Here is a 20,260-nt window from a genome sequence, read left to right as displayed (position 1 = left end):
CCTCTGCCAGCTCCCCCTCCTGTTCCCCTTATACTCTGACCCCCTAATATTGTGCCCCTCCCTCAGCAACTCCCCCCTCTTATTTTGACACCAGTTGCTGTGTACAGCCCTGAAGCCTGCAGGCAGGATGACATCATCCTGTTGATATGCCAGACCATACCTCCCATAGGTTGGGACAAACCCAGGAATCCAGGACTGTCCTGCTGGATGGTTGGGAGGTATGGCGTATATTTCAGCAATACAGAGTCTACCTACGTGGGTTCTAGGAAGAAGATGAAGTCACTTCTACTCCTTTGACGAGATCATCCTGCAGGGGCTTAGCCAACCACTGAATGCTCCTCCAATCCATGCCCCAACATGGCTGCTAAGGACTTAATTTACCTTCCCTTCCAATCTCCCCCTTCCTGGGATTAGAAAAAAATGCATACACTGGAAAGTGGATAAATTTGAACACTTACCAAACAGTTATCGGTTTAAAATAGCCTGCACAGAAAAGAAAAATGGCTGATCACCCGTTTTGTTGCAATGGTTTAACCCCTTCCCGACATTTGACGTCTGAGATTCCTCTTCCATTACATGTCGCAGTCAGGCTTGACCACGGCGTGTGAGGGGAATCTCAAGTGATTTTGGCCCATCCCAACAACCCTCTGCTGCGTGACCTTCTGGGAGCCAGGTTCTGCCTTCTATCAGGACCTGGCGGTAACACACTGACTGTGTGCAAAAAAGTTATGTGCGCCAAATGGTACAATTCAAAATGAAAACTCGACACGAAAAAAAATAAGCCCTAAACTCTGACGATTTTCTTTTCCTCCATACATTCAAGAGTTAATAAAATCTCATCAAGTTAAAGATGCACTAAAATTAAGTGCATCTAATGTCGCAGAAAATAAGCCAATTGCCAAAAAAATAAAGATTGTATAGCTGTTAAAAAGTTATAATGCAAAGCTGCTCTGAATGGCGCAGATTCCCTTCAATGCCCTGGCGTGTGCCCATACAGCAGGCTACCACCACATATGTGGTATTGTTATACTCGGGAGAGATTGGGTATCAAACTTTGTGGAGTGTTTTGGTATTTTATCCACTGAGAATGTATATATTTTATGAAAAATACATTCATTTAGCCAAAAAAAATTTAAATTTTAAAAATTGCACACAATTTTGTTTTAGCCCTTGTTAAACAATTAAACTTCATAAAAGTTGTTTTACATACATTTAGGGGTGTAGTTTCTATAATGGAGTAAGTTATGGGGTTTTACTTCTATTTAGGCCTCTCAAAGGTACTTGAACCCTGAGCAGGTCCCTCAAAAGCATGATTTAGCGTTCTTTATGAAAATGTGAAAAATCGCACCTAAAGTTCAAAGCCCTATAACATCTTACAAAAATGAGAGGATGCTTAAAAAATCATGTCCAAGCACACATGGTGAATGTTAGTTATTAGTTTTTTTTTGCTGTTATGACTATGCGTGGAAAAAGTAGAACATTTTGAATTTCAAAAATCGAGAATATTTCCAAATTTTCACCAAATATCTCATTTTCTAAGAAATTAAATGGGTACCACCAAAATTTTTCAACTAACATGAAGTACAAAGTGTCATGAGAAAAGAAATTGAAAACCACTTGCATATATTAACCCCTTCCCGCCGCAGCCCTTTTTGGTTTTTGCGTTTTCATTTTTCACTCCCCACCTTCAAAAATCTGTAACTTTTTTTATTTTTCCATGTACAGAGCTGTGTGACGGCTTATTTTCTGCGTAACAAAATACACTTCAAAATGTTGGTATATTTCATGCTGTGTACTAAAAAGCGGGGAAAAAATTCCAAATGCAGTGAAGTTGGTAAAAAACGCATTTGTGCCGTATTCTTGTGGGCTTGTATTTTCCGGATTTCACTGAGCGCCCCAAATGACATGTCTACTTTATTCTTTGGGTCACTACGATTACGGGGATAACAAATTTGTATAGGTGTTATAATGTTTTCATACATTTAAAAAAATTAAAACCTCCTGTACAAAAATTTTTGGGGGGATTTTGCCATCTTCTGGCGCTAATAACTGGGCACGATTTTCCGTAACGGGGTTAAACACAGTGAAAAACCGTTATCATATTTTGATAGATCGGGCATTTTCGGACGCGGCGATACCTAATGTGTTTATGATTTTTACTGTTTATTTATATTTTTACTTTTTTTATTTTTACTATATTTCAGACTCCCTAGGGTACCTTAACCCTAGGTTGTCTGTAAGATCCTATAATATATACTGCCATACTACAGTATGGCAGTATATGGGGATTTTACTCCTCATACATTACAATGATAGCTGATAATGCATGATAATGCACGGATAATGCACGGATCGCCGCTCCCCGATGACGTCACGGGGAGCGACGATCCTCTTTGCCGCCGGCGATCAGCCCGAAAACACCCGCGATTGGTGCTGTCATCCATCGCGGGTGTAACTGGTAAGCCTTTGCTGCAATATGCATCGTCACATGTCGGTAAGGGGTTAAAGTGTTCTGAAGTTATAACCATTTATAGTGACACAGGGCAGTTTTGAAAAAAATGGGCCGTGTCAGGAAGGTGAAAAGTGGCTTCGGCGGTAAAGGGGTTAACAAGCCAGGATTTCCAGGGCCTTAATCCATTGTTTTAAGTTGTTTAAAAAACATATGAGGGCACAACACAGGCAATATGGTGTTTTGCTTGTGTAATGACTTGCGTCAAAGTTTTCTTTTTATTCATTAAAGCACTGGAAATCCTCTCCTGTTTAACCATCCTGTGGATTAGCAGCTTTCACCGCTGCTCTTGAACCCCCAGTGGTTGATGTGCCAGCATAGTCCACCCTCATGCCTGCAGCCCAGGAGGCACTTCCATCTGAGGCACAGACCTATGAGGCGTTCTTCACATGGCCCTCCATCTAGACAAGATATCCTCACGTTCTTGGCTTGGCGGATAGAGGATAATGCCCTCCCAGGATTTGTGGATTCTGTTGCCTTTTGTGTCCTTCCTCCAATGCCTTTGACCCAGTTCAGCATTTTGCTTTACTTTCAGTTCTTGTGGTCTACAGCCAGGACTATGAATACAAAGGGCTTTCATTGTTTCATTGTCAGCTTTAAAAAATGGCACTAGGAGATGATTATGTAAGCAGCTCCTTGTGTTAAACAGACGCAGCGGTGTTACATGGCAGACGCAGCGGTGTTACATGGCAGACGCAGCGGTGTTACATGGCAGACGCAGCGGTGTTACATGGCTAGCGCTATCAGAAACTTTCGATAACACTAGCAGACACTGCTGCGCTGTACACTGTGCTGCCTCTTCCCCGGACCCCCCCTAACTCCGCCCCCTCATGAATACGCCGGACCACTTCCAGCGTTTCTAGGGTACATCGCAGCAGTGTCTGCTAGCGTTATCGGAGGTTTGTAACCTCTGCTGTAACACTGCTGCGTCTGTTTTAGCACTAGGAGCTTCTTACTTTAGTAAGCAGCTTCTAGTGACATTTTTAGAGGTGAACGGTCCTCTTTAAGGTCATTTTATTCACAGTAAACAGTGGAACTGAGCAACCATAATCTCCATCTATTACCAGTAAAATGTGCTCATCTCCAGCCATGTCCACTGTGAGGATCTCCAACAGCTTGCCCTTCACTTCATGGACATGAACATCCTTTGGAATGACTTTACTTATACATGGCTATCGTTTCTCCTTTATATATGAAAATTATATTTAATTTTAGGCTTTGTTAATATTTAAATCTCAAGGTACTGCTAAAATATTTAACAGTCAATTACAGAGCGGTAAGACACAGATTGTTCCTACAGGGTATTATTAGCCTTCAATCCGTGAGGTGACAGAATATCAAGATTTAATTTACTCTCGTATCATAACACCCTATGAAAATTAGACATATAAATGACTGCTTTGAAGCGACAGGGGCTGCACATGTTTATCCTTACTCTGCATCACTGCACTATGTAATAGAAATCATTGGTTCAGTAGTGATATAGGCACATGGGGATTTACATTCTAAACACCTTCCATTTCTTAGCAATTTCTCAAATATTGATCAAAACTTACTTTTTTTAAAAATTACTAGGAGGAAAATGATAATAAGAATTCTTCATTATTTTAGGGGCCATTGAATGTAACTATCTCTTAGAGGAGTGAATGATTATAATTTGATTTAAAAACCTGTTTACTGAACTGTCCGAGAACTTTTAAATGACAATTAAAAAACAATTGGAGGCCTGCAGCTACCACTAGGGGGAGCTCACTCTATTTAGATTATTATATAAATGTACATTGGATGAAATGTTATAAATCGTGGTTAGGCACACAAATTGTAACCCTAACCCTCCTACTATGTGGGAGTAAAACCAGAATTAACAATGTTATTTGGATGGAGCATAGTATTTTATATTAAGCAGAAAGCCAATCATAAGTTAATATGTGTGTCCTTGGTTGGATGTCATGGGCTTGCCATCCAACACAGTTCTGGGCCCCATTAGACATAAAGAAGTAGATGTGATATCTAATATGCAATTGGAGCCCATGCCCTTGTATCATATTTAAAGTCGCTGATTGTATATCATTGACTGACATCTATTTTGTGATAAAATCTTACACTGCCTGGCCAAACAAAGAGCTCCATGCTGTGATATTTTCACCAGCATCTACTTATTTATTCTGTAATTTACACAGGGCTGCTGCCTGTCCTTACACAGGACTGCAAGTTATTTATGGAAGGTATGATACAGGATTGTCTGCTTTATATGACGGGAGCGGAAGCAGTCCTATCTACGGAAGGAATGTGTGTGGCTGTTTGGAGGAAAGGAGGCCATTTAAAGGTTTGCAATGGAGCCCATTCATTTTTTTTTAATCAGTTAATTTGTTAAAAGAAATCTACCACCAGGATGAAGGATTATAAAACAAGCGCCCTATCTGTCAGGATCCGCTCATCTTTTATCTTTTCATGCCCTTGTTTTTAACAAAAAAAAAAAGCCTTTAATTTATTCAAATTAGCTCGAGGGACTCCAGGCTCCATTAACGCCTATGGAGCCTGGAGCCCCTTATGCTTATTTGTATCATTTTAAAAGCCTATTTTTGTAAAATCCAGGACATATGAAGCTAAAAGAAGAACAGATCCTGCCAGAGGGGGCACACACCAGTATGTAAGTGTGCTTGGTATATAATCCTTCATCGTGGTGGTAGATGTCCTTTAACCCCCTCACGCTCTGCGGCGGATATATCCGCCACAGAGCTGTGAAGGGTGTATGAAGAGGGCTCACGGGCTGCATATTGCAGCAAAGACCCATTGCTATGACTCGCGGTCAGTGCTTGCACCAATCATGGGTGTTAACCTTTTCTCAGCACTTAAAACATGGCAATTAAAACATGGCGCCCCATGGGCACCTCCATGTTTCTTCCGATCATCATCGGGGGGCGGTGATCAGTTGCCATGACAGCCTCGGTTCCTCGTCAGACCTGAGGCTGCATGGTTTATGCAGATTTGTAATGAATCGTATGCAAAAACACAGTAGCATTGCAGTATATGGTAGGTTAATGTACCCTAGAGGGTACATTAGTAGTTCTGTCAAGGCCTGTTTCATAGAAATGTAATTTATTTTTACTTTTACAGTTATTTCTATGACCATTGTGGGATTTTCTTACATTAAAAGGGGTACCGACAGTTTTTTCCATGTGCACTTTTTCCACATATACTGATGCACAGATCTTCAAGCAAACACTGTATTCTACATGCGTCTGCCTCACATTTGGACCAGACGCAGCGTTAGGGCTTCCATGCAGATGGAATTGTCCCCTTTCTAGGTATAACTCTGTGACACATGATCTCAATCAAAAGCATTAGGATGTTTGGCAAACTTTTCTCTTAGGGCTCTTTCACATTGGCATTGATGTTCAGCTTCAGTTGTGCATTCATTGCATCTTGTCTCCATTGTGTCCCAGTTTTTCTTCCATTTTGTCTCCATTGTGTCCCAGTTTTTCTTCCATTTTGTCTCCATTGTGTCCCAGTTTTTCTTCCATTTTGTCTCCATTGTGTCTCCGTGATGCATCAGTTTTGTCTCTGTGTCCGCAAAAAAACTGAAGGTTTAACATTGCTTTGAAAACATCACACCTGGTTTTTCAGCCTTATCAGTGAAAGAAATCTACGTTTCCTTTTTTTTTTTGCGGCCCCATAGAATTCTTTTGCCTCCTGTGATCCGCATCCATTCAAAAATTGGACATGTTTCATGATTTTTTCATGATCTTTGTGAGGCATCCATGGAAATCACTAAACCTTATAGCACATTACAATAATGAGCTCTGCTTATTAAATCACATGTGATTCCAGCAGGGTTCACAGTGGGTTGTACTACTTCTTCTTTGAAAACCAGAATAAAGCATTTGTCTGATGTAACAAACAAGAATGCAGCTATCCTCTCATTTTTAAGAGGTGCATTCTGGCAGTTCCAGCTCATTATTGTTCTGTGTTTTTGAAAAAATTGTTAAACTTCTCAATCAGGAGACATTTTGGATTTGTAAAAACCCATACTTAATAGATAACAGAATGGCATTTGGTTTTATTGATTATTGTATTCTGTAGGCAAGTTCTAATGTTCATTTTCTTGTATTTAGTCCTTGTATTCACATAGTGGAATGTAATATGAACAAAAAAGCATCCTGCTTACCTTGACCTAAAAGACTGTAAAACTTAGGTAGTGTAACCACCATGTGAATTAGGATGTGCAGACATCGGTCTCTGGCATAGTCACCATCTTTGTAAGACTATTGGTTGGATGAATCATGTGACTGTGGGGGCAGATTATAAAAGACTGGCTGGCAACATAGCGCGACAAGCTATGAGTAAGATGTTTTATCGAAATGCATAGGCTAGAAGTGTTCTACACACACAGTTATTTTCTATTGTTTGCCACTACTGATGTACCGTATGTTTTATTACGAAGAAATAAAATTTTTATGGTCAACTGTTCCTGAGCTGGAGTTGTTCTTTTGCCCTAAGATACTCCTTACTATAAAACACTAATCAAAAAAGGAAAAACATATTTAACACCAATTAAAAATTCTATACAAATAAACGCAGGGGGAGATTTATCAGGACTTGTATGCCATTTTTTTGGTGTACAAGCCCAGAAATAATCGCAATGCCTTATAAACTGCCAGTAATTGTGATAAGTTTACACTTTATGCCCATGTCCATGCCAAGTGGGTGTGAAGGGGCATGAAGTGGACGCACCTACCAGTAGTACATTATAATAAAGGCGGTTTGGGCGGTAGCCTGGGGCCCAAGCCTTCCAGGGGGCCCATGGCCATTAAAACCACCCATTAAAATTTTATACTGAGAAGGACCTTCACCCATTAAATCCTCATACATCTGTTTCTGCTCTCTATTCACATGCACAGAAGAGCCATTTCAGGACCTTTGAAGGTCCTCCACAGGTCCTTTCAGAAAGGACACATTCTATATTACCCAAAAAGATTGATTCTAGTACCATATGGCGAAAGTGAATTCCAGACTTGTAGGTGCTATGATATTCACACAGCCCAGGGCCCATGGCAGTCATAATCTGCCCCTGGCACCCACACACTAGCTATAGCCTGCAAATATTCAGCGCTGAAAGTTTGTAGGCGATAGTGCAAAAGAGGATCTGTCATAAGATTGTCCACCAATGCAGCCATTTGCCAGATAAATGAGGAGGCCAGATCCTGCTGATGTATTCGGTGGTGCCGCAGGGGTGGGGAATTTGTGGCACTTGTATGATAGATGTCCCCCGCAGCTCCACTACATCTCACTCTCACTGACACAATTCTACTACATCCATTCCATTAACCCTTTAAGGACCTTGGCCTTTTTTGTTTTTTCATTTTTATTTTTCACTCCCCACAATCAAAAATCTATAACTTTTTTATTTACATGTAAAGAGCTCTGTGATGGCTTGTTTTTTGTGTAACAAATTGCACTTCATAGTGATGGTATTTATTCTTCCATGCCATGTAATGGGAAGTGGGAAAAGAAATTCAAAATTCAGTGAAATTGGTGAAAAAACGCATTTGCGGCGTTTTCTTGTGGGCTTGAAATTTACGGCTTTCACTGTGCACCACAAATTACATGTCTACTTTATTCTTTGGGTCGGTGCGATCACGGGGATACCAAATTTGTATAGGTTTTATAATGCTTTCATACAAAAATTAAAAACTCGTGTAGAAATTTTGCCATCTTCTGGCACAAATAACTTTTTTATACTTCGGTGTACAGAGTGTGGGTGGTGTCATTTTTGCGACTTCTGATGAAGTTTTCAATGCTACCATTTTTAGCACCGTACAACCTTTTGATCACTTTTTATTGATTTTTTTTTAAATTTTTCAAAATGGCAAAAAAGTGGCATTTTCGACTTTGGCCGCTATTTTCCAGTGAGAAAAGTTATTATATTTTGATATTTTCCAGCGAAAAAAGTTATTGGGGCACATTTACTTACCCGGTCCAGTCGCGATCCAGCGGCGGGTTCTCCGACGCTGATTCGGGTTCTGCCGGGATTCAGTAAGGTCCGTGCGCCGATATTCACCAGGTGTCGCTGCTGCGCCGAGGTCCGCCGAAGTTCACCTGCTTTTTTCTGGTGTATGTGAGTGCTTGATCTTGCGACACAAATGGCTTTTTAAATTCTGCGGTTTTTCCGAATCCTTCGGGTTGTCCGGTGGCCACGTGCGCCACAATCCCGTGAAATACAGCGCAAAGCGGAAATATTCGGGAAAAACCCGACGGATTCGCGGCTGCGGACCCTTAGTAAATGTGCCCCATTATATTTTGAAAGATCGAGCATTTTCGGATGCGGCGATACCTAATGTGTTTCTGATTTTCACTGTTTATTTATATTTATATCAGTTCTAGAGAAAGGGGGTGATTAAAACTTAGATTAGAACTTTTTTTTATTTTTACTTTTACTATTTTTCAGACTCCCTAGGGTACTTTAACCTTAGGTTGTCCGATTGATCCTACCATATACTGCCATACTACTGTATGGCAGTATATGGGGATTTTCCTCCTCATTCATTACAATGTGCTGATAGCACATTGTAATGAAAGGGTTAAAACGAGACAGTCTCAGGTCTTCGGAAGACCCGAGGCTGTCATGGTGATAGATCGGCGCTCCCTGATACAGCAAAGACTTACCGGTTATGGAGAGGGCACAGCCCGTGAGCCCTCTCCATTCTCCCGCAGCCGACCTCTTGCGTGTTATCAGTCACGGGTCGTGAAAGGGTTAACACACAGCAAGACCTCTTATACATATACACCTCTTATACATGCACACACAGAGGAGTTCTGGCTCTATTACAGTGCAGCGACTCTGTAGTCTGAACAAGTTCCAAGCTGGTGCATGGGGATTACTGCTCTGAGCTTATTCCAGCCATATAAGGAACCACTGGTGCCTGTGGCAGAAGAAATGATAACACCTAGTTGTCAATGTATTCATACATATACAGAAGTAGAATCCAGTATTTGCATGTATTATCTTCACAGATAAGACATGTAAGGGTAAGGACAGGAGTGATCTCAGGTTTGTATTGTTGTTCTGTAAATACGTCAGGGCTGTGTCCTCCTATATAGTCTACAGATTGTACAGATTGATACAGAGCCCCTGTGTAGATCTTGTAACTGACCACTATACAACCAGTGTGTACCACAATGGGCATTTATTTTAGATTTTTTCTCTAGATTAGTAAGTGGATAAACCAACCCCATGTTTCCTGCTTAGCGCTTGCAGTGTTGTCTCGTGTGTTATTCTGCAGTGCCCGGGTTAGGGATGACCCCAACACTATGTTGAGGTGTCAGCATGTGTTGCTGCTCTCTGAAGAGATAGTAAGGCATAGTGCACCCCAATGGCAAATAAGTGCAGAGAATCAGGGTCTGCCGTCAACAGTTACCTTCTTTACAATACAAGCAAATGAAAGGGCTGACTTCTTCTCCTCCCTGGTAGAAGAGTTTTACGATGAGGAAAGGCCTGGGCTAGCTGTCCCTCTCAGAAGGCTGGTACCCTGGTCACAGACTAGGATCAATGGCAAAGTATCCCTGTCTCAGTTTCGGAAAATAGAGAAAAGGGGCAGCAATCCACAGCAATTCCTCCTAGGGGTTGGTGCTCGCAGCTGGAAGTTCTGGCGTTCAAAGCTTCATATATGGCATAATGGAAGCAGAGAGCCACAGCACCGAAGTTTAAAAATGCAAAGAAGTCTTTATTAGTACATCATCCAGGCATAAAAAGAGCAACGTTTCGATTCTAATGCAAATCTTTTTCCTTATGTACCTTCTACCAGGAAAGGAGGGGTTACATTTCAACACAAAAACAATGGCCTACCTCATATAGACCTACATAGAGTCCTCATAATGTTCTGTAGCAGCACGTTTTTATACAACTTTCCAGACACCACATGTGATTCTAAAGGTCAGGCTGTCTGCTTTTCTGGTAAACAAATCTGCTTTTCTTCTGCAAAACAATCTTTACTATAGCTGGGAAATTACTGGCTTCTCTTTAGTTAGAGATACAAAGTCAGAAATGTTTCTCAATGTTCATTAGCCATTTTCTATTAGTCTATACAGATACAGTACTAATGAACAGAATGTATGTAACAAAACACTATAGTTTAACTTCTTCACGCTCTGCGGCGAATATATCCGCCACAGAGCTATGAAGGGTGTATGAAGAGGGATCATGGGCTGAGCCCTCTTCATAAAAGAGAGATGGGCTTTGCTGCATATTGCCGCCCAATGTCCGAAACGCAACTTTTACACCATTTAACATGACATAAAAAATTTAATAAAAAGTGATCAAAATGTCGCACATTCCTCAAAATGGTAGCAATTGAAATGTTGACTCATTTCACAAAAAATGACCCCTCACACAGCTCCGTGCACCAAAGTATGAAAAAGTTATTAGCGTCAGAAGATGGCAATTTTTTACAAAATTTTTAGTACACATTCGTTTAATTTTGGAAAATGTATTAAAACACAATAAAACCTGTAAAAATTTGGTATCACTGCGATCGCACCAAAACAAAGAATAAAGTAGAGGTGTTTTTTGGAGAACAGAGTGGAAGAACGAAGAACTGAGCCCACAAGAACGTTACGCACATGCTTTTTTTTTTAATTTTTCCACATTTGAAATTTTTTTCCTGCTTCCTAGTATACGGCATGAAATAATAAATAACATCACGGGATGGAGAGCGAGAAATCAGCGAAAAAACCCCGCGTCCTTAAGGGGTTAATGCCCCTTGATGCAAAATGAAGTGAGAAGTGAAAGTTCAATACTTCTCTGATCCAGGGCACAATGGCGTGTCACCTGTGACTTTATAAATACATGTGCAGGCAGTTTGCACGTTCTTTTCAGTGCAAAGTGGGACAGAAAACTGGCGCAGCCAGTATTATATATGTGGGCCCATGTGTATGAGCCTCAGCCTAATCTGTTCCCATCACCATGGGCTGTGACTGATCTCTGCTAGCCAAAGCTGCAGAAGAGTTCGTGCTGGTCCAGGTAAACTTCTGTGGCGCCAACATTTGCAGCTTTCCACTATCTCAGTGTCATTTTATCTTGTGGGGTGCCATTATTGCAGGAACGCTCAGGCATAATAGACAGTACCGACTAGGTGGAATATCTGTCTTACCGGGTCACAAGATGCTGAACAGGATAGCAAACAGGATAGTGAAGCAGCATCTCAGGCACCTGATCCACCTAGAAGAATTGATAAAAGATGGTCATACCAAATTTTGTTGTGCTTTAGATTTCTTTCTTTTAGTCATTCGATTTCAATTATGTTATGTTAATTGATAACAATAAACTATAATTTTTAAAGGATCCTTATTTTATTCACACATCTGTTTTTCACTCCGTATCCTATCAGTGATTTTCAAAGTTCGCTCACCGACCCTTTATTTTTTGTCTTCTCACATACTGTGTCCTATGTGCCGATAACGGACGGCAATAGAAGTGTACAGGTGCAGTAAGTTTCTTTCTCACTCGTGATGCTGGTGAACCAGGGGTTTTGCTGTTTACTTGTTGCCAACTGTGAATTTCCTTTTGCAGAAAAATGTTGCAGAAACTTCTGCAAAATGGACTGACTTAAAAGGCTCAGTACGCTGTCAGTGAAAGTCATAGATAGTGTAAAATACAGATGTTTGAAGAAGTAGCATTTAACACTTGCAAGAAATCTCACATCTATAAATATATTCCATCCTGTCTATTTACCTATTAAAGGGGTTGGTTACTTTACCTTATGTTTTTTGTAATGTGTGTGTAAGTGTAGGGGACAGGATATTAGGTAATTTACCAATATACATCAAATAGTTCTATATTGCTTTATTGATATGAAAATTGACCCATCAGGCTATGCACCTGTATGTACAGATTGTTAGTAGTATTTCCAGGTGTAATACATAGGAAGTAAAGAGTGGAGTGAACTAGTAATAAAGCCTGCAGGATGCTTGCATTGGGCATAGTGACAGTATGATATCTTGTGGCTGCTGCTGGTTTTTCTGGAGATTTTGATGCTGTGTGATACTCCAACCGCCTGATAACCAAGATTGATGATCCAACTTAAAGGAAACCTACCACTTCGGATAGGGCTTATAAGCAGCACATGCCGTGCACCGTGCTTCGCTTTGAGGAATAAGCCTGCAGTCAGGATTTGACATAAATACAGATAGATGGTCCGACACAGTCTTATCCACATAGCTGCAAAGCCGATGAAAACTAATACAAAACTAACATAGAGCAATTGTTAACATAGTTGTGCAAACTTCATATTGGCTTAAACAGCCCAATGGGTACATTACTTTGGCAAACGTTATACAACATGATGGCTACTTTTAGCCTCCAGATTTTACCCCCTAAAAGCTGGCCACCAGAAAAGCTCTCCAGGACCTGTCTTACTGAGTGGGTAGGCAAAGACTGCTGTCTGCTAACCAATACTGCAGGAGGTGAGTCAGCAGGAGAACCTGTGCTGGTGCTGGCAAACTTCTCCAGTATGGCAGCGTCTTCAGCTTGTCCAGCAGCCATTTTACTTGGCCATTGGTGGTTGGCAGCTTCCTTTACCTCTTCCCCTTTAGCTGTTTTAGCAGGGTGCCATTAGAGAAGGAAAACTCAGGAACAATAAGATGGCACTGAGCAGGTGGAATATCTGTCTTACCGGGTCACAAGATGCTGAACAGGATAGCAAACAGTGTAGTGAAGCAGCATCGCAGGCACCTGATCCACCTGGAAGAATTGATAAAGGGTGGTCATACCAACTATTGTTGGGCTTTAGATTTCTTTCTTTTATTCATTCCATTTCAATTATGTTATGTTCATTGATAATAAACTAGTTTTTTTAAGGCATAGGACCTATTCACATATCCATTTTTTCTCAGTATGAAATCCATGAATCTCACAGATCACTTTCTGCACCTTTATTTTCTATGTGCCTTTTCACATTTCTGTTCACTGTTCCATTGTCAATTACAAATATTTTAGAGCCTGTCCTATTTTTTCACTTCTGCTGATCACTGACGACAATAGAACAAGGTGTATTGCTGTCTAATAGTTGCCAAACATTCACTTTTTTTATGCAGATGTGGAAAAAATACTGGAACAGACTTGAAAAAAAGAAACAGATGCGGATAGAAAACAGACACAAAATTGACTGAATTAAAGGGTCAGTATGCTATCATTGAAAATCAGACAGCATACTGAAAAAAGAGGCCTTTAACACCTTAACGCTCCATAATGTACCTGTACGTATGTATGAAACCTATGTACTCCTTACAAAAAGGAGAAATAAGGCAAGACTATAACATTCGAAAAAGGATGAAATGTATTACAAACTTTATTCACATAAATACATGATTTTCTAAAAGCATTTAATTGATGCAGAGTTATAATGATGGCGCACAGAAAAAAGTAGTCATGCCTGGACATATAAAGGAGATGTAGTAAATATTATAAATGAGGACTGGTAAAGAGGTAAAAGCCAAGACACATAAGATGTAATAAGTAAATAGTGATTATTACACAGCAGGAGCTCGTGCCATTGAAGAATTGGAAAGGGTGAACATGAAATGAAATACCAGTCCTTACCAGGTTGAAAAGTGCGGTGCTGACACACTGAGTAAAGGGGAGGTGTAATTTGTAGAGCATAGTAAAAGCAGTAAAAACAAAGTCCACCAGAAAAGGGCACGAATGCGTTTTTTTTAAATCAATTTCACAGCATTTGGAATATTTTTCCCGCTTCCAGTACACAACATAGAACATAAATACCATCACTTGGAAGTTCAATGTGTAACGCAGAAAACAAGCCTTGATAAAACTCTTGTAAAAATATATTAACACTTATGGATTTTTGAAGGCGGGGAGCAAAAAATAGAAACACAAAAATGAAAAAGGCTGCATCCTTAAGGAGTTAATATGTAGCATCATGTCTATCTATTAGAATTTGCCTTACTTAGTCTTAGTGACAGACAGTATGAGATCGTGTGGCTGCTGCTGGTTTTCCATGAGATTCTGATGCTGTGTGACTCTCCCACCCCCTGCTGACCAAGTTCAATCATCCAACTTTAACAAACAGTATAAAAAGGAGCGGATTTCTTATTCTCCCACATCATTTCTGCATATTCCTTGTTTTCACTGTGTCCATATCTCAAGATGCTGCTCCTGGGCTCTGTTCTGGTGCTGCTCATGTTGGGGGCCAGGGGTCTCTCTCAGCCATATGACAACACAATGAGACGCAGCCAGGTGAGTGCCGCACTAAGCTCACGTCCACCATGACCAACACATACTCATCCATGAAATGGTTAATGTAAATGTAATCTAACAAGTGATCCCATAATAATGTTTTTTTATTTTTTTTACTATTGTGTTGTCAATGGCTCTTACCTAAGTTATCCCAATCTCTTTATAGGAGGTTATGTTCTTTTATAAAAAGTGTTTTGAGTGTGTCATCTTTCTGAAGCGTTTGTCTCAGCCAAGTAATATATGACTAAAAATGTCTTGAAAGAAACATGTTACCCATAAGATCACTCAGAACCTACTGTAATCTATAACCAATTTAGTTTTATACTTCAGATTGTAGTAAGATCTCTTCTGCCATGTGACCTGCCATATGTCTGCTCAGAACATGTGAAGTTGTGTCCCAGACTCATAGGGGGACATGTATCTTTAATTCTGCTGGGTATTTTTTAGACTTTTTTGAGACTTTTTGTTGTTTTGTGACTTTCCACTGAGACTTTCGCTGTCGTTTCTCAAGTACACCTTGGTCTGCACTTTGTGCAATGTGCCTTATGTATCTTTATTTTCCAGATGTTCTGTGCAACCTTTGCCTTATGTATCATTTTTTTTCTCTATTTTTGTGAAAATCAGCACCTGGTCCAGGGCAGATGCAGAGAAGGATTGTGTGCACTATTGAAGCACAGCTGCACATCAACTTGCCCCGCAAGGGCGTCATACTGTGTATGGCAGGATATGGCATGTTTTAACATGTAAATTGGAATTAGTTCTCATGCTTTAAAAGGAAACCTACCATGAAGAAGCTAATATCAGTAGTAGATCTGATTGTAGATTCCTCCTGCCTGCCTCTGCCCTAATCTGTAATTTTATAATCCTGGAGCCTAACCTAATTTGTTAATTTACGTTTGACTAAAATAAAGTTTTTGAACTGCAGAGGCTACTGGGGCGTGTACTAGCCTTAGCTCCCAGTGCCCGGCCAGGCTACCGGTAATACACACCCCAGTAGCCTCTGCAGTTAATTTACATATTACTACAATAAAGTTTTTGAACTGCAGAGGCTACTGGGGCGTGAAGTAGCATTAGTTCCCAGAGCCTGGCCAGGCTAGTACACGCCCCAGTAGCCTCTGCAGTTAATTTACATGTTACTAAAATAAAGTTTTTTTAGGTTAGGTTCCAGGATTATTAAATTACAGATTAGGGCAGAGGCAGGCAGGAGGAATCTACCATGAGATCTACTTCTGATAGTAGATTCCTCATGGTCGGTTTCCTTATAAATGTTGAGATCCATGAGATAGATATAAAACAAAATGGGTACATGTATCATTTGTTTCATTTTATAACTTTTGAAAGTTGGCAGGAGTCGGCATACTTTAGCAATCCTATGTATCTTTCTAACTTTGACGTTGTAATACATGTATGGTTTTTTTTCTCTCTTTCTCTCTGATTAGCAGGTTTCTTAATTTTTTTTTGCATCTTTTTAGGTGCATGTATGTAAGTAAGCATGGGGTCAGTTGTATTTAGTTTTGCACCTAAAAAGTCTGTAATTTGCTCTATATAATTTCGCAGAACAAAGGAAACATCTGACTTGGAAAGATATATTTAGGAACACTGCAATAGACACACACCAACTAACTTTTTAAGACCCTGGAATAGTCACAAAAATGAACCTAAAAGTAAAGAAAAACCTGCAAAAAGAAGATAGAAAAACAGATCAAAATAAAGATACCTGTCCCCCAATGACACTCTAGCTCTGCTAAATCTCTGCTATATATCAGCTATAACGCACATAGTCAGCTATGCTAGAGCTCTTTTTCCTGCTATAAAGATCTTATCTGTAGCTTGTAGAGTAGGTCTCCTCACACTGCTGCCGCTTGGAAGTGCCCGTGAGCTTGTCTTGGAAAGCAGGGGGGAAGGTCTGGAAGCAGAGAGACACTGCAGCAAGCAGACAGAAAAGCTATTCATGAGAAGAACCCAACCCTAGTCAGAAGAAGATTTACAGTGAGATCTCATAGCAACCAAAATTTTATACACCAGGACTCAGAGAGGAGATGGAATTATATCTGTGATAAGCTGTATCTTTGTTAACAACAGTGAATTAGAGAATTTGTTATCCTGTGTATATTTAAGAAACTTGTCTGTGGGAATATTGCAGAAACTTATGTGTTTTACATGTTACCATGCACTTGGCTAGTTTGAAAGCGTTTTTCATTGCTGGAAGTGTAAGCAGCTTTGTTAACATTTTACACATACAGCAATGCAGAAAAACACTTTCAAACCAGCGACAAGCATGGTAAAATGTAAAAAGCATTTGTTTCCGTAATATGTTTAAAAATGCATTGCATATATTAGGACATTTACCTCTGCCATGTATAAATGACTCATATTCAACCTCAGGATGGAGACGATTGACATAGGGGCAAAAGTAGAAGGCTCTAGCAACCTATGAGCAAGTGCAGGGAGTACAGGAAGTGTAGTAGTAGTGCTCACACCTGGGTCCTGGGGCTTGAAAAGGACAAAAGGTCTCTACCACCAATATTAGCCTACACATGGATGACAATAATAAAGGACTGACTGCTCTATCCGATTCAGCTAGGGCAGTGGTCTCATGTACAGGGCCATGGAATCCTGTGAATTTATGGTGAATCCTACACCGTGTGTATGGGGCATTTTGCTTTGGGGGTGAGGAGATTTGAATTACATGATGGTATGGATGGCATCACTTTTGTACAGTATATGGCAATTAGTAGGGGTCTTTTGACACATAGGGGGTCATTTACTAAGGGCCCGAATCGCGTGTTCCCGCTGGGTTACCTGAATATTAGTTTTACGCCGATTTTCCCTGAATTGCCCCAGGTTTTTGGCGTACGCGATCTGATTGTGGTGCATTGGCAACGGCATGCACGTGACGTAAATTTGGGGCGTGGCCATTAGAAAACCCGACAGACTTGAAAAAAACGTGTATTTAAAACAAAAAAGTGTCACTTGACACGCGCTTACCTGCACCCAGGGTAGGACGGTGAATACGACGGACTTCAGCGCAGCAGCGACACCTGGTGGACATCGGGTGCACTACCTTAGTCAATCGCCGAAAGACCCAAATCCTCCACAGAGAACGCGCCGCTGGATCGCGACAGGACTGGGTAAATAAATGTGCCCCCTAGTGTTGGTTGTACTTGGAATTATATACAGGATATTGACAGGATGTGTGTGTGTATCTGTGCAGCATAGCTCTTGCTAAGTAGGTCAGCTGGTTGCCTTGTGGGTGTAACTAGGAGAGGCTGGGCCTCATAGCAGATTTTAGCATGCCCCCCTTATATATACCCACACACATTAATACAGTCACACACATTTATATACATTTGCATACAGATAAAGTTATACACTCATACACACATCCATGCACTCTTACACACATATACATACATGTATACACTCAAATGTACACATTTATGCACTCATATATACATTTATACATACAGTATATACAAACTCCTACAGTAAGTACAAACCCTTGCATTTATAGACATATACAGTATATAATCATATACACACATGCAGTATAAATACCTAAAATTTGGATAAAAACTGTATAGTACTTAGACTTATAGTATATACACACACCATTCATCATATACACACATACATACAGTATATACAAACCATACAGTATATACATACACATGAAAATGCAGTATATACAGAAAAGACAAACACATACAGCATTACACACATATTAATCATATACAAAAGTATACAGCATATGCTGTAGACACCATAAACACAAATACAGAATGCACATAAACACACACATACAGCATATTCACACATACAGTATATATAGACCATATATCATATACACACATACAGCATATACAAACATATCCAGCAAAAAACACACAAATACAGCATATGTACATCATATACATTCATACAGCATCTACATAAACACACACAAATACAGCATACACACACCATATACACTCATACCACATATACATCAACACACATACAGAATATACACAGCATATAGACACATATAGCAGATACAGACACATATAAACACACATACAGCATATACTCACATACATACATTTATGTATTCACTGACTGGCAGTGTTCTTACCTGGGGCCCAGTAGCTTCTTAGTCCTGGTGTCCTTCTGCCCAGTAGCTTCTTAGTCCTGGTGTCCTTCTGCCCAGTAGCTTCCTAGTCCTGGTGTCCTTCTGCCCCCTCCCCTAACATCTCTCATTTGAAGTGCACTGTATATATATAATATGTTTTAAAGGGGTTTTCCCTTGAAGGCAAGTTAGCTGATCAATGGGGGTCTCAGTGCTAAAAGCCCTGCAGATTGCGAGAACGAGGGTTCTCAGATTAATGGAGCAGACGGCCGTTCTGTTCCATTAATCTCTATGCGCAGCGTAATACTCACCGATCTCCATCAGCTACCCCCACTGATCAGCAAGTTAGGTCATATCCCGTGAGAAAACCCCTTTAACCATTTTTTAACTGCCTGTATTTCCAGTTAATCAATGATTTGTCTTCTGTCTTAGGAACTTTCTGAGAATCAGGAAGAGATAAAGCGTCTCTCCGGAATGACAGACAGCACAGAGAGTAATTCACTGGAGCTGGAAAGAGCAGCTGACAACCTCCAGGCTCGCTGTGTAAACTTTTATTGGAAGACGTTTAGCGAGTGCAAGTGACCGATTAAAGAAACCCACATGGATTTTAAATTTTAGATTGAGTAACCAGGATTGTACTTCACTGTTACCCCAGATTGTGGATTTCTATAATAAACCAAAAAAGACATCCAACAATAATAGCTTATGCTGTGTTTCTTTACATATGCCATTAGAGAACAACTTTAAAGTATAAAAACTTTTGTCTAACTCTGCACCAAGCTAAAATAAGCAATTCTCCAATTTACACTCATTGTGGCTTATTTACTAAGGGTCACGGATTGCACTTTTGTCAGTTTGTTAGCTGTTTTCGGGATTTACGCCGCTGTGACAGGTACTTAACTGGGGATTGTGTTGCACACAATTGGATTATGACGCGGCTGCGCTGGTTTTCATGCAACAGAAATTGGGGGTCATGCTGTCGGAAGATCCGACTGATTCGGACTGAGCGCAGGATATAAATTACAAATTGTGTTGCAAGATCAAGCATTTACAGGCACCGGGAAGAAGAAGGTGAACTCTGTCTGGCCTGAGCAGGGAAGAGACACATGCAGGATATTGGGTGCACATTCTTAGAGAATTGCGGCACAGTGTATGATTGTCAGACAATGCAATTTCGTGAACTCCGCAGGACCGGGTAAGTAAATTATCTTTTTGCAGGGATATGTTTTAGGACTGAGAATCCGACAGGAGCACCAACTTATCTGAGTGTGCTGTACCTTTGTTTCTCTAATCCTCACATGCTTCATGCCATAGAATTACATACCTGGAACGGTATGTAGCAGTGCTGGGTGTGTTTAAATGGAGCAGAAATGTGTATGTATGAAAGTGTGAA

The 20,260-nt window shown here is 40.4% G+C and overlaps 1 protein-coding gene across 2 annotated transcripts in view; it reads left to right on the top strand.

Moving 5' to 3' along the window:
• SRM (spermidine synthase) overlaps positions 1–19,556 on the top strand; it is a 40,189-nt gene extending 20,633 nt beyond the window's left edge. For both annotated transcript variants that reach the window (XM_072156404.1, XM_072156402.1), the window contains exon 8: positions 19,300–19,556. In XM_072156404.1, the coding sequence (XP_072012505.1) occupies positions 19,300–19,449 (150 nt within the window). In that variant the 3' untranslated portion in view covers positions 19,450–19,556. The remainder of the gene's footprint in view (positions 1–19,299) is intronic.
• Positions 19,557–20,260: the final 704 nt, after the last annotated feature.

This window comes from Engystomops pustulosus, chromosome 6, assembly GCF_040894005.1.
Source record: "Engystomops pustulosus chromosome 6, aEngPut4.maternal, whole genome shotgun sequence".
In the NCBI taxonomy this organism is placed as follows: domain Eukaryota; kingdom Metazoa; phylum Chordata; class Amphibia; order Anura; family Leptodactylidae; genus Engystomops; species Engystomops pustulosus.
Note: the sequence above shows the minus strand (reverse complement) of the source record. Positions and strands in the feature narration are given on the sequence as shown.